A 15,785-nucleotide genomic window follows, 5' to 3' on the forward strand; every position below is an offset into this window, starting at 1 on the left:
GTGATAAGCTAGAGCTTTAAAGTGGAATCTGTGTTGATCTGTACGGTTTGCGCTTTGCATAATTCATGGCTATATGTATATTACCCTAACTAAAATTATGCTTTTGCAGTCTTAAAAATAAAGGTGCTACAATAGGGTCTTCACAGCAATGCCAATGCAAAAAAACTTTTTTTACCTTTTAAAAAAGTTTCTACTACAAATCACATTTTGTGAAACAGAAAGGTTATTTGGATGTTAAAGGTTCTTTATGCACCACAAATGGTTCTTCTACAGCATCAGAAATGCTTCTTCTGAAATGTTTGTTAGCTCCATTTATCAGTAACCTTAACTCAAATGCAGAAGGTAAGAGAGCATTAAAATGAAGTACCGACTACTGAATTACTTTAATACAGGTGCATACAGCCCCATGGCTGGTGGTTATCTTTGGATAGGCTGGAAATAAAAGCATGGATCACACAGACGGGAGGGCAAATTGAGCTATTGATCAGAGCAGCAGACAGCATGGCAACACTTCCATAGCCGGCAGGTGAATCTGGCTTCTAAATGTTCTCCTATTCCACAACTAGAGAATCATAATTCACCCAGACACCCTCCAGAGATGTTTCAGATGCAGTTACATGCTTGACTCCAAATGCACTTACAAAACTAACAAATTCCAAAGCAACCAGCTAGGTCTTAGCACTAAATGTTGAATTTGAGTGTGGCACTGCACTTACGGCATTTCTGGGGTTTCAAAACCTGCTCCAGGTCTCCGAGCATTGTCAGTATAACCTCTTTATCCAACTGTGCCTGCTCCTCTCTGGCACTCTCAAGTTCTTCTCCCCAGTCTCCTCCTGTGCTCGCTGACCCTGCCCGTGTGTCCTCTTCTGATCTCCTTCCGCCGCCCCCCTCGCCCATCACCTCTGGCCGCAGGTGCCGGTGAGCGGGCGCCATCCGACTAGATTTACGGCCCCAGGGAACGGGTATTAGGGAGTGCTCGGATTGAGAGAGCATTTTGGTGAGGGACAGAGAGAGCGAACGTGCTCGCGTACTGCTTTCTGGGTGTCGCCGGGCGCCGCCTCTGGCATGCTGGGGTGAAGGTGATGATGACGATGCCCCTGAGGTTGACGAAGTTGGGTCATCCATCTCGAAGGTGTAATCCCTTTGCTCCCCATCGCTTAGAAGCACGAGGTTGCCGAGGGAACGCTGCTTACGGAGGTTCAGGTTGTCCGGGACCGGTTGTGGCGTCTTGTGTGGTGGGCTGCCACCCTGGTAGACCGAAAAGTCGGCTCCTCGCTTCATGCTGTCGGTTGTTCTTGATGAGTCCCTGGTTTTGATACTTTTTCTTAAAGTTCAGACTCCCTCGCAGTTATCCTCACATGATGTGTGTGTGTGTGCAAGAGAATTCGATCAGGCAGCTTCAGGTGGCTGCACAGCCTAAGACGTCGATTGGCTCAGCCCGCGAAACTGCCCCTTACACCAGGGAGCATCAAATACCATCCTGCCCACACGCATGCATGCTCACCGCAGCCAATAAGCAGCATGCAGGTGCGCACGCTGAGATCATGCTCTTCCTAGGTTTTTCTCTTCCTTCAATGCAGCACGGGATGCGCAGGGAGCCGATCAGCACCAGATTACATTTTAACTAAAATCCTTCACGGCATCTCCTCTTCCTTCTGTTTCTCTCCCAGCGACCGAGGACTCTTCACACACACTATTAATTACTGGCTGGAGCGAACGCATGTGGTTAAGCTCTGAGGGACGGCGGAAAGAGAGAGAGATATTTGCGTGTAGAGATGCTCAGGGTCCGCCTGCTCCTGTTAACACGTCGATCGCTGTTTTATTCCCTTTATTTGTCTTTCTCTTTCTTGTGCTCTCTCTCTCTCTCTCTCTCGCTCTCTCTCTCTCTTTACTGCAGTGATAGCTGTTGCTGTTGGCTACACACCTTCAGAGCAATACAGGTATGTGTGTATGTGTGTGTGTGTTTGTGTCGTGGCAATAGCATAAGATTAAATTGTAGCTTCTATTGTTGTGAGTTCTCGCCACCTTTGCAAAGTCCAAATGCCGCACTGTGAGTATGTTATGATCTTTATGTTTGATGACTACTGCATAATTTAAATAAATAAAACACATTTTATTTAAATATTACATATGTTGACCAGCAATAAGCCATATTAACAACATGACTTTTGACCAAGTCATGTCAGATTTCAGAACCTAAACCGTATGCTTATTACTGTAAGCACATTACCATTCAAATACACCATTTTTTATTAATAATGTACCAAATATTGCCAAAAAAATGCTTTCTGCATTGCCATAAACCCACTCGGCCATCTAAACATGCAAAGACAAAACAGGTGCATTCAGAGATGACGTTCTTGTGTGTAGTGGAATAAGTGGAATGAATTTAACAGCTGGGTGTAACCCACAATGCACTGCCACAGGAAGACTACTGAGGTTAACATCTATAAGTAGCCAATGTGAACATGGACTATGTGTTATGATCAAAATAAATGTCTTAGATGTTTCTCCAAAAATTCTCTAACAGAAATAACAAAAATAAATAACATGGTTATTGATATGAAAAGGTATCATTTGACTATTTGAGTCAAATTATTTGGTAACAAACTTGAGCACAGATGGCCATACATGTCTAATGTGCAAGTTTCATCTTTGTTGCTAACATTTTTGTGTTCTTATTAAAGGGGCCATGGCACAAGGGACCATGTTTTAAGATGTCAAATAAATCTTTGGTGTCCCCAGAGCACATATGTGAAGTTTTAGCTCAAAATACCATATAAATAATTTATTATAGCATGTTAAAATTGCTACTTTGTAGGTGTGTGCAAAAATGTGTCGTTTTGGGTGTGTCCTTTAAAATGCAAATGAGCTGATGAAATTCAAACACTGATCACAATGATGGTGGTTTGTTGCAATTAAAACTCAATTGTGCTTTTCTCTGCACTAAATGTCAGTGCTGTGGTTGGATAGTGGAGATTAAGGGGTGGTATTATTATAATAAGAGCTCTTTATGACATCATAAAAAGAGCCAAATTTCAACAACCTATTTTTTCATGTGCTTGTAGAGAATGGTTACCAAAACTAAGTTAGTGGGTTGATCTTTTTCACATTTTCTAGCTTGGTAGAAGCACTGGGGACCCAATGATAGCACTTAAACATGGAAAAAGGCCATGCCATGGCCCCTTTAAAAAACTCATATAATATCATTAACATAACTCAAACATTATAATATAGCTCAACCACTTTTAATTATTTCTGATATAAATACAATTGCACAACAGTTTAAGTCTTTCTTAAGTCATAGTATTGTGCAAAAACCTGCAGTGTTTGCCTATGACTCATAATTCAGCATCCGCTTGCAAACAGCATCCTCACAGCAGGTGTGCATTCTCACTGACCGTCAAATGCTGACCGCTGTGTGTTTGTGTGTGGTTTACTCATTCGAATTTGACATTCCAGTTGTGCATTTAAGACACTAATTTGTGTCTCATTAAAGAAGACGCTGGTTTGAAGAATGAGCTGGGTGGGTTCTTTTATGTTTAATTAAAAAAACAAAATGCATCCGCAGTGATCCACAATAAACAACTGAATCTCATCACATATAGAATAGAATGCAGGCGAATGTGCAAAAAGAAACAGAGCAAATAAACCAGCATCTCTTTATGTCTGAATTAATTCTCCTAGATTTCAATCAGATTAAATGCAAAACAAATTACATTTTTTGCTTAAAGGGATAGTTTTATATTTTAAATATTTTAGAATATATTTATAATATTTTAAAGAATGTTTGCAACCAAACAAATCAGAGGCACCAATGACTTCCATAGGAGGGAAATTAATACTATGGAAGTGAACGGTGCCTCTGATCTGTTTTCATTCTTTGAATTATATTTTTAAGTCGTTTTAATATCGTCACTTTCCTAATATATTTTAACAATTGTCTCATTGTTTCCATTTTTATTCACCCAATGCAATTTCAAAGAGCAACTTATAAGTAATAAAATATTTCTCTCGGCAGTGCAAATGTGTGTAAATGCAGCAATAGAGCTATTTGCATTTATTTCTCAGAGCTTGTTTTCAGCATGCTATTAAGATACGTGCAAGAGCAGTGCCTGAGCCCCAGGCACCAATCTTCAGCTATCAGCTGTCACATCACGGTCACACATGCAGTATAACACACAAGCACGGGTAAACAACACATTCTGCAGCTTGGCCTCCACAAACAAGCCAGCCTTTGTCCACCTGTCAGTTCTGACCTTTTCTTGCTGTGATAGCAACGTGGAACTAAAGGCCTGCAGAGCGAACCTTTGCCTGTGTTTTATTTTTTTGTGTATGTGTGTGTATGTGAGGCTTTTGTTAGTATGATAGTGTGAAGATGCATATTTGTTGGGACTCGTCCTACCTGAGATCTCTTCCAGGCACTGTTTGGCAGTCTTGCTGTAGACCAGATCTTTTGTGGGACTGAGACACGGTTCAGGGGGGACCACAGTGGTGCAATCATTTTCTGAGTAGGTCCTGAGTGAAGAACACGAACATGTATTTATGTTACTTTTTACAATTCATTTTTTTGTCAAGTTTGTTGTCTCAAGCAATTGATTTCCTGCATAGCTGTGCTAGTTTTTAGTTTTAGTTTGATCTAAATGTAAGTTTGTATTTTTTCTGTAATTTAAAGATATTTGACACCCAATAAATACAACATAAAGTAGCCCGACAAACTCACAATATGTTTGACTTAAAAAGTCATATTTTTGCCTCCTCATGACTAAAAACAAAAAGATAATTTGTAAACAACAAACCCATCTCTGGACACCTGCACCCATTAAGATGCTTTTTTTTTTAAGAAAACGTGTCACTTAGAGAATTTTGCATCTAAGCTATTTATTTTCTCTCGCACCCAGACACACATTCAGTTCACTAGCCGAATATTTCAGTTGTTTTACTGTGTTCCACATTCATGCCATTGAGATGCACTGCATTACCTCGGACATCACACTCACAATCCATACATACTCTGTGAATACAAATAAACGAATGATGCAGAAGAGGCGCTTAAACTATCAGCTACCTTTAGGGGGCATGCACACCAAAGCTTTTACGTCTGCGGCCGGCACATGTTTTCAATTGTTTCCAATGGAAGCTCTGCGTTTTCAAATAAGCCAGCAGCTAGCATTTTTTTTCGTGATGAAAACCGGCGCTCTGCGGTTTTTCCGTGCTCGGCGCTGAGCATCGAGAGTTGAAAGAGATTCAACTTTGGGTGAAAAGCTCCCACACGACCGTCCAGTCACAGTGGAGGAGGGGCGGGACAAGTATCACAACAACCAACTGGCTCACAGCTCAAGTATAAAACGCCCAGCGTTCGCCGACCAGCAGCTTTATTTCTTTACTGTTTAATACTTTACTGTTGTGATGTTTGTCCCGCCCCCTCCTCCGCTGTGATTGAACGGCCGTGTGAAATTGACATTGACGAGCTGAGCTTTTCACCCAAAGTTGAATATTTTGAAACTCTCGGCGCTGAGCACAGAAAAAAACGTCGAGTGCCGGCTTTCAGTGTGGAATAAAAATAGCTAGCTGCTGGCTTTTTTGAAAAGTGGAATGCTTCTATTGGAAACAATTAAAAACATACGCTGGCCCTGGGCGTAAAAGCTTTGGTGTACACGCTACCTTAAAGGGGTATCACAGCAACCAAAGCGCTCAGCTGAAGAAAGCTGGCAGTCGGCTGAATAAAAGCTGCCAGTCGGCGTAAAAAAGCTTTGGTGTGTATGCCCCCTAAGGCTGGGTGAGCTGAATGAAGTTATTTTCCAATGGAGTTGTATAAAAAAGCGACAGATTTAACAACAGGTCATGCCTACCTTTTATAACGTATAAGAATGTATCCTCCACAAGAATGTATATTTATCTTTTAATTTTGTCAAAGATTCAAATCAATGTGAAATCAGTGATTGAAATCACACTTTGATACTCATAATCTCATCATTAGATTAGACGTATAAGACTTTAAACTGGATTTCACAGGCAGGGTAATATACAGTATTGTTTATCCAAATTTCTATTCTCTAGTAAACATATTGTTTATATTTTGTATATACTGTATATAATGTTTATTTTAAAGTCGCCATGAAAATAAAATGAAAAACTGTATTTGTTTTGGTATATTGTGGCATTTTTTTTTTACAAATGACTTATCTGTGAGCTTCATTATTAAAAAAAAAAAATAATGTACCCTCATAATCTTAAATATAAAATGCAAATCTCATCCCCTCCTCAAAACGATCTCTCTTTACTTCCGGTCATATGGTATGGCAGGTGGGCGGGGTCCCGAGAGAAGATCACAGCTATTAGCAATTAGCAACATGACCTAACTTCAAACGATCCAATCAGATCTCAATGGACGAATTCAAACCCAACCCTGCCTTATTTAACTTCAGAAGCCGGTTTCACTCGATATACGTCACCAAGGTGTAACATTAGGTGATCAATACTTTCGTTTCATGGCGACTTTAAAGATTCTTTAATGCTAACCATTACAAGAAAATCAAAAAACATCAATCAACTTTTTTCTCATTTATTAAGTGATATTTTGGCCTTCGTCAGGGTTCATTTTGGATCCTAGGTATGGTTTAAAAAAGCACTTTTAACCTTATCAAAATGCAGTGCATCATCTCCCTGCAATATAGAGAGCCATCGTAGTCCTGTGGGTTTTACCGTGTCAAGAAAAGCTTTCCAAGAAAGATCAGTACCGGTGGAGTGGAAAATGATAACAGCTCAAGCCTGAAATTCCATAAAGCTTTTGTGTTATAATCCTTATAAGACTGTGAATGCCAAACACAGCTTAACAGAACGCCATCATCTTCCAGAGAATAATGAACCTGTGGCAGACCGGTAAGGGTGTGTGTGGCTGTGCCTTAATAAAAGAAATATCTCTCAGCTTTGTGGAAAACACAAAAAGATCTTTCCATATTGTAGCTTCCAACAAAGGTTTACAGTAATCAGTCAGGTTTCACATACAGTATGGCACAAAGACGTATTTTTGGATAGACTCTCCTTTTAAGGTTCAGTTGAGCAGACATGAATCCAGACAGAGGTCATAGGATTAAGAGATTTTTATTCTTGCGAAGGATTAAACCTATTTCTGAACGTGCCCTATGCCAAATTCTCCATTTATTTTGTTCATTGCATCTGCATTTTACTGCCTATTTATTAAGCTTGCCTTCAACCTTTCAATCTATTATTGCCCTTTTCTTTTCACTTTTCATCCCCCATTCAAAACCACTTAGCATCATTAGTCATCATTTGTGACATCATCAGCCTCTCAGTGAGGACCAAAGCAGGCCACACCCCTCAAACGAGGCGTACGCGGCTTGGCAAACGGTTCGGCAGATCCCCCTCAGACTATTAATATAACCGCGATGAGACATTTGCCTGTTGATTTTCCCACAATGCGCTACCAGACTATATGGGTGAAGTAAAGGACAGATGATCAGTAGGCGGTGTTTGTGTATCTAAAAACTCTCTTGGTGAACTTTCTGTTAATTTTAAGCACTAAATCTCCTAGATTTGTCTCTGCTAAATATTCTTTGTCAGCCTGTGTATGAGAGCAAAGAGACTTGTATGAGATTTTGGTGCATCTGATCTCAACTGGATTTTTGTATGGACCGTATTTATGAAGAGAGATTCAACTGTGCTGACATCACCCCTGCAGATTTAACAAGACACGCGCAATGGGACATGAGACCTTAGGTCTTGTCTGGAGGTTGTATACACTGCTGGCTTTTTTTTTTTTTAGATTGTGTTTTTTGTAATACTACATTACTGAATGTCAAGTTCAGTTTTGCCCCCTAAACCAACTTTTAAAGCTACACCCTTTCCAAAAAATCTTTCTATCAACCATGCAAAGAACAACCATTTTTGTTTTACATAACTTGCATTTGTGAATCACTCACCTATACATGAAGGGGGCGACTGTTGCTGTGTTGGGATGGTTGTGCTGTTGCTGCTGGGGCAGTTGCACTGCTCCATTACCGCCCGGGACGCCACCTCCACCTAGTCCATGAGAAACAGCGGTTCCAGAAAGTGCTGAAGTACTGGTTGATGACACCATGCTGGTCTTACGATTTTCTAACCCCCCCAAAGATCTCTGCATATACATAGACTGACCGCTTTTGCTAAGTTTGGCCTTATCCCCACCGGTTGTGGGTACACTAGCAGCAGGTACACTTGGTTGTGTCCCGGCTGGTTTGGTTGTCGCGGTTGGAGCCTTCAAGCCAGGCTTGGGAATGCCACTGGATGCGGGTATAGCACTTTCTTTCTTTACTGAGGTTTTGTTTCCTTTGGGGATGAGGCTGGCAATCTTGGAGACCTTCTTCGTAGGTTCCACTATTACGGGCTCCTCTTTGGGTGGTGTGCTGGCTTTGCTCTTAGTCTTGCTTTTCTCCTCTTTGTCTTTGGGCTGTGGCAAGGACTTATTGTTATAGTTCTTGCAGTTGTTCGCGGTGGCTACGTTCTTGTTCTGGGACACAAGGGAGGGCATGGACGTCTTTCCCTGCTGTTTTGCGATCCCACAGGGTGGCGTAGGACTGCACATGCCCTCATCTCCACACTCCGACAGGTCGTCCTCCTCCTGTAGAGCCATCTCGGCCACCGAGGGCGAGGTTCTGGATGCGGAGCGAGGGTTGATGAGGCGAAACTTCTCCAGCATAGAACGCTGGTTGCCAGGGGCTGATTTAGAGGCGTCTGTGATGGGGGGTCGGAGGCGATCGGATGAGGAAGGAGGGGTGGGGGAGGCAGTAGGGCTGGCCAGCATGGACGATGTGGCACTATGCTTCATGTTCATGGACTTGCTACGCCAGGTTTTTCCAGCAGTGGGAGAGGGCAAAGCAGAGGCCAGCTGCTGCCCGCTGGTGCTGGAGGGCACCGAGCCACTGCCGTTCATACTGCCTGGCAGAGGGATGCCTTTCACCGACTCTGTGCCATGGAAACAGACCAAACAGCAAACACATTTGTTAGATTGATATAACAACACCCTAAAGCAACAAGAAGTGTGTATTGCTAAAAAGAAATGCTGTATATCTATAGCAATGATCAAGTATTGACAAGATGAAAAGGATTGTGGGATGGGAAGGTATTTTGTAATTGATAGCCCTCTATCCCAATATTTACTCTGCAAAAAAATGGCTCCTACATTGATTTTGTTGTAATTTATACATCTGATATTGTGTTATTGCCTCATATACAGAGCAAGTTCACTGTCACGGCAAACAAGTAATAATTGAGTTAAATGATTCTAATTTATGGGATTAAAAAAAAGAAGTTATAACCATGATTTTGGACATTACAATATGAAAATCTTGTTGTATTTTAGGATCCAAGTACTGTATAGTATCTTGGTATATGAATAAGGAAACCGTACATAATGCCATGGTGGGTTGTTTTTAATCTTGGACAGAATACATGATGGGTTAAACAATGCTAAACAAATTCTAAACCCTTGGTTGGGTAACATCAACAAAACACAGGTTTATTTATAACCCAACATGTGTTCTGGCCAATATTTACCCAGCCTTGGGTTAAAAACAACCCAGCATTTCTTAAGAGTGTGGAATAGTCAATGCTATCTCATAGCAATTCATACGCATTTTACGAGGTGGCTAATTGCTATTAATTTGTACGACCATATGCATACATTTTTGGTAGATTTACTTTGACCCCTGTGACGTTGGGGTTAGGGGTGAGGTTTCGTTATTGTTTATTTTTATGATAATTGTACGTTTTTGCACAATTTACTTTGTACAATTTTATACAAATTAGCAATCTCGTAAAATATGTTAATACAATGACTTATGAAAATAATAACCATAAAGTACCATGGTACTGTTTATAAATCAAAGTGGCATAATATTCCCATCTTTACACTGCAATACTGTATGATACCAATAAAGATGAATTTCAATAAAAACAATATAAAGTGCTTGTTCATTTAAACTATAAATCATATTTATCACACATGCATACAGGGAACCCTTTTTTATTGATTTACCCATTTACAAAATACAGAAGAAAAACCTTTAAAATCTCACAGCTTGTCTCTAACTTTGATATCCACCTAAAGATATCAAAGCCTTTGAAAAATTGTACAAAAAGAGCACAAAAGAATAGAGGCGGAGATGGAACTTCATTTGGTTCTATTGAAAACCTTGTAGAGGGAACTGTGATTGGACTATGAATGAGTTTTGTGTGGATCGGGCTTCAGCGCATGTGTCAGCTAAATTAACCTTGTCTTTGGAGATAACAGCATACTAAATAACAGCCTCACCAGACCAATGAATTGCGGTTTCCATAGCTACACATCTTTTTTCTCCTCACCGCTTTATTCGTTCAAAGTGAAATGTCACTCAAGTCTTAGAATTCCACGTAGTAATCAAAACAAACACGTTAACAGATGACAGCGATAAGATGACGGAAGACTTCTAATCTCAATCCGCTAATGTCTAATCCAGAATAGACATTTTCTATTCCTCTATATTGTGCTTCGACAACGTGAAGTTCCCCGAGCTCTCTACCATACATAGCATCAAATAGCACAGATCTTCTTTAAATTGATCTAGGAAATCCTTTGAAAGCTTCCTGAACTGAGCTACAGTATAGTAAGCAAACATGCTGATTCGCTGCGTGTTACCTTGCTGACTAATGTCTACATAGCTGCCTTATAAGGCAGCATAACAAGTGTCATTGAATCTCAGAGTCGATTCAGTCCAGATCAGATTTTGTCTATATGTTTGTCTAAGTGTTAACAGCACCATGGCTAAACATTGTTATATTGTAAGACAACATTAAATGCTTTTATCTTCATTTGGCACTGTGCATACCAATTGGCGAATTACATCAAAGTACCGCAAGAAAGATTCAAAAGCATACAGAGCATCAAATAGCACTGATCTTCCTTAAAATGATCTAGGAACTGTCCACGAATCCTTTTGAAATCTTCCTGGACTAAGCTTTAGTTAGCAAACATGCTGATTCACTGCGTGTTGCCTTGCTACTGTCTACATAGCTGTCTTGTAAGGCAGCATAACAATTGTCATGGCACTGTGCAGACTAATTGACGTCAAAGTACCACAATAGAGATTATAAAAGTCGAAAACACCTAATGCAAAGCCCTCTTTAATGTTTTTGGCAAAGACCAATGCAACAGAAGTCACAGAAACCATTGCAGAGAATAAGGTACTACACTGAAAAATAAAAGTGTGCTACAACATACACATATTAGTTGACAAGCTAAAAATAATGATGGTCTATAGAGTTCCACAGGGATGACGTATTTTTGCAAGCCAACCCCGGAAGTTTGTGGAACACTGGTTTCCTCACTAAAAAGCCCTTTTACTTTTCCCATAGACTTTTGGATTATCACAAAAAATAAGCTCTGTGTTTAAAAAGTTTATGACACTTACACGTTTTGTCCAACAACTTAATCTTCACAGATGAACACAACTTTTATGGCCTAAATGTGTTCACTAGAAAAAAAAAATCAATTTAGACTTCAAAATTAATAAAAGTTGTGTTGATTTGTGTTGTTGGACAAAACTTTTCGTTAAACTTTTGTTAAACACAGAGTGTTTTTTGCAATAATTCAAAAGTCTATTGGAAAAATGAATGGGCTTTTTAGTGAGAGAACCAGTATCCCACTACCCTACAAAAATATGCAATCTCTGCGGTGCGGCAGTCTATTAACTCTTTCACCGCCATTGACGAGATATCTCGTCAATTAAGAGAAAACGCTTCCCCGCCAATGACCAGATTTTCCGTCTTTCCGCAATACCGCTATTATCTGCAACTTATACAACCCAGAAGTAGCGCCTCACATGAAAGAGAAAGAACTCCGTGTATGTTTTAAAGATCGCTATGCATCTTATCTCTATCAAAATTCTTTCGAAAAAATGGAATTATCTCAGCTTTTTGCTCAAAATTGGGTTTTTTTGAAGAAAACTACCCATTTTTGAGAGGTTATTACAAGAGAACTAATGAAGGTAGGATGAAACGGGTTTTTTTTGTTTGAAAGCAGAGGGTCTGTTCTTACATCTGATATATTGTTTGTTTATATATTTAAAGAAGAACATTTTCTGGAAGGTATTAAACTTTTGTGAAAATCATGAAAAATGCTCATACTTCTTTAATTTTTGTCTTTTGGCACAACACATATTCCACACTTTACTGATTTGCATTACACTCTTGATTAGTCTTATCTTTTCTTACATTTACCGACTTGATACATTTATTGATTTAACTTATGCTTTTATTAACAAATTGAATGATTTAATAAATTACTTTTGATTTAACTGAACAGTTGTTGTGGTCTCCTCTATGTCATTGCTGCTGTGAGCCAAGTAGTCGTGACACAGTATATTAAGATATGTCAGTACAAAGTGTTTTAAAATTAAGGCAGGTCAAACATGCATTTTAGTCTGGGACTAGGATAAGCCCTGTCCGGGAATCTGCCCCTTAAAGGGATAGTTCACCCAAAAATAAAAAATTATGCCATCACTTACCATCGTGTTGTTTTTAACCTGTATGTGTTTCTTTCGTCTGCTGAACACCCACTGACTTTCATAGTAAGACAAACAGGTACTATGGTACTCAATGGGTACCCAACTGTGAGCTTACCATTATTCGTCAAATATCTTCTTTAGTGTTCAACAGAAAGAAGAAACTCATACAGGTTTTAAACAACATGAGGGTGACTGAATAATGACATAATTTTAATTTTTGGGTAAACCATCCCTTTAAAATCCTATCTAGGTAAGCCACATACTTTTACAGCCACCCCTCCCCTGATTTCTTCAGTCTGACATCTTGGACAAAGTAAAACGATGAGAGGAAAAAGGGCAGATGCTACAGTAGTTTGCTTTTCTCATCTACAAAGGTATTGACTTACAGCACTGTAAATCAATGTTGTAAACAATGTCAAACCCAATCCAAAAGGCAGAGAGAGATGTCCCCTATTAGGATTCTCTGCTTCATTAAAAGCTCCATCTGTGATGTGAGACCCTCTGTCTGGCTTTGCATGTGCTAGACTGCCCCCTTCATTACTGGTGTCTGGGAACCGCCATATGTGTTAACATGAAACAGGGACCGGTGAAGACCGGTATAAATCTAACTGGGCTGTGGTGGAGCCAAAACAAACAGCCTGTAAAAGCACTCATTTGGTTGCATGTGGATCTTAATGCACTGGGTGAATGAAAGGCAAAAGAGGGGTCACGCTTTTTTGAACTAGCAACCCGACTTCTATCAGCACACTATATCAAGTCCAGCACAGATTTATGAAGTAACCAACCTAGCCAGTGAAGATTTACACACCGGTGGTTAAACAGCCATGTGGTGAACCCTGCTATAAATGATGGTCCGGCTTCGACAGGAAGATGAAATTTAAAGTGAAATCTGAATAGGCTGGTTATGGGGACTCTGCAGAAATATAACTTAAATGTCGTCTATAAACATGAAAAACGCATCTGAAAAACCTTTTCAGATGTGAGCATCACAGCAGGGAGGAACCACAGCACAATATTATACTAAATGTTCATGTTTTTCTAGATGTATTCAAAGATGCTTTTTATAGGGGAATCGTCTCAAGGAATCTAGCCGTGTGCAAACAGCTCTTTTGTTCCCTTGAAAAGTGGCTCCATCTAGTGGATAACAACCTATCTGACCCATTAAATATATCACCAGTGTTAAAAAACGTCACCTTAAACTCACCTCTGTCATTGCCGCTGGCATACTGGAGTGGTTTGCTCTTGTCGATGCTGTTAAAGCTCTGGCTCCTTCGGTTAAGGTTTGAGGAAGCGTTGGCTTTACTACTGCTGCTACTGCCGCTGCCTGCAGCGGGGACTCTCGAGGGGCCTGGTAACCTGGAAAACATAAAGACAATTTGGACGTGATGTTATTAAAACGTTATTTAATTTGTTTATTAAGATGTTTTCTTCGTACGAGCTGTTCCCCACAGTGTAGGTGATGTCAGGGTTTACTATGGTAGTAAACACACACAACCAGGGGCATAGCTGGCACCTTAAAAGTGGGGGGACAGGACTGTCAGTAAATAGCTATGTGCAATCCAGTCATTTAAATAGTAGAATTGTCTCATATATATGTATATATATACAATGAGAAATTATGTATTTTGAGGAAAACATTGCAGGATTTTTCTCATTTTAATGGACTATAATAGACACCAACACTTAACACTTAACTCAACACTTAACCGTTTTTTCAATGGAGTTTCAAAGGACTATAAACGATCCCAAACGAGGCATAAGGGTCTGATGTAGCGAAATGACATGTCATTTTTGACAAGAAAAATAAAAAAGATGTACTTTTAAACCACAACTTTTCGTCTAGGTCCAGCGCGACCTAACGTAAATGCATAGTGACGTAGGGAGGTCACGTGTTACATATATGAAACGCACATTTGCGGACCATTTTAAACAATAAACTGCCACAAAGACATTAATTAGTATCAGTTGACATACAACAACGTAGGAACGGTCCTTTTTCAACACACTTGTAAACACTGGGGCGGAGTTTCGCGTTCGTCCTCTGTGACCTCTTGACGTCATGGCGTATTGCGTTGGGTCAGCTGGCGCATCACGACCGGATCTACATGACGAGAAGTTGTGCTTTAAGAGTGTATATTTGTTATTTTTATTGTCAAAAATGACAATCGGTTTGCTAGATAAGACCCTTATGCCTCGTTTGGGATTGTTTATAGTCCTTTGAAACTCCATTGAAAAAAACTGTTACGTGTTGAGTTAAGTATTAAATGTTGGGCTCTATTAAAGTCCATTAAAATTAGAAAAATCCTGCAATGTTTTCCTCAAAAAACATCATTTCTTCTCGACTGAACAAAGAAAGAAATCAACATTTTGGATGACATGGTGGTGAGTAAATTATCTGGATTTTTCTTTTAAGAAAATGGATTAATCCTTTAATATTTTTCCTTTGTTTGTTGTGTGATTAACATTAAAAACAAACAGCATAAGAGTAAGTACACAGATACAAAATACTGCCTACTTTCACGTGGCACATAAGATGCAGCATTACGGGCATGCATGTCAGATGGTCGCGCACATCTGACATGCATGAGTTTTCTTCCTAATCCTACCCCCAAATCTAAACTTAACCCCAACATTGCACATGATTTCCCAGCGAGCAAAAACGGAGACAGTAAAATGACGGCTAACTATAGACCCAATATAGTCTATGAGTAACCCACTTCTACCCTAAATAACCTTAAATTTGGTTAAATGTCGTTTTTACCAAAATAATTTGGAGAAGTACTATATTCCATCATGTAAGCAAAGTCAACATTTGTTCAAGGTGTTTTGCTTTTATTTCTTTTACATGAAAAATGTATATGCTAAATGTATACGCATTATCTATTCTTGGGCTATGGTTAGTTGTCTATTAGACTTTCACTGACTTGTTTTAGCCAAAATTGCTTGCTGGGTTAGGTCTTAGCTGTATCCTATCTAGCCAGAACCACTGTTTTTCATCCTAATACCAGTGGCGGCTCGTGGCTGCTCTTCCGAGGGGCGCAAATTCAAAATAAGTGTTCGGAGTGTCGTGTGTGTTGCTTGCGCTTTCAAAATATGTGTTTGTTGTGTCATGTGAACCATGTGCATCACGTGTCTTGTCAAAAAAAAGTGCTTGCCGCACACGCGTTAAAACCGTGTATGATAAATGACAAGACATGGATGCACATAGGTTAACTCGACGTGCCGAACACATATTTTGAAATT

The 15,785-nt window shown here is 39.8% G+C and overlaps 1 protein-coding gene across 1 annotated transcript in view; it reads right to left on the reverse strand.

Moving 5' to 3' along the window:
* The window catches only part of nav3 (neuron navigator 3), a 164,713-nt gene that overhangs the window by 60,996 nt on the left and 87,932 nt on the right, over positions 1–15,785 (reverse strand). The window contains exons 7-9 of the mRNA XM_073867495.1: positions 13,747–13,898; positions 7,944–8,964; positions 4,406–4,518 (exon numbers count right to left, since the gene is read on the reverse strand). Of these exons, the coding sequence (XP_073723596.1) occupies positions 4,406–4,518; positions 7,944–8,964; positions 13,747–13,898 (1,286 nt within the window). The remainder of the gene's footprint in view (positions 1–4,405; positions 4,519–7,943; positions 8,965–13,746; positions 13,899–15,785) is intronic.

The sequence above is a fragment of the Misgurnus anguillicaudatus genome, chromosome 1 (genome assembly GCF_027580225.2).
Source record: "Misgurnus anguillicaudatus chromosome 1, ASM2758022v2, whole genome shotgun sequence".
Lineage (NCBI taxonomy): Eukaryota > Metazoa > Chordata > Actinopteri > Cypriniformes > Cobitidae > Misgurnus > Misgurnus anguillicaudatus.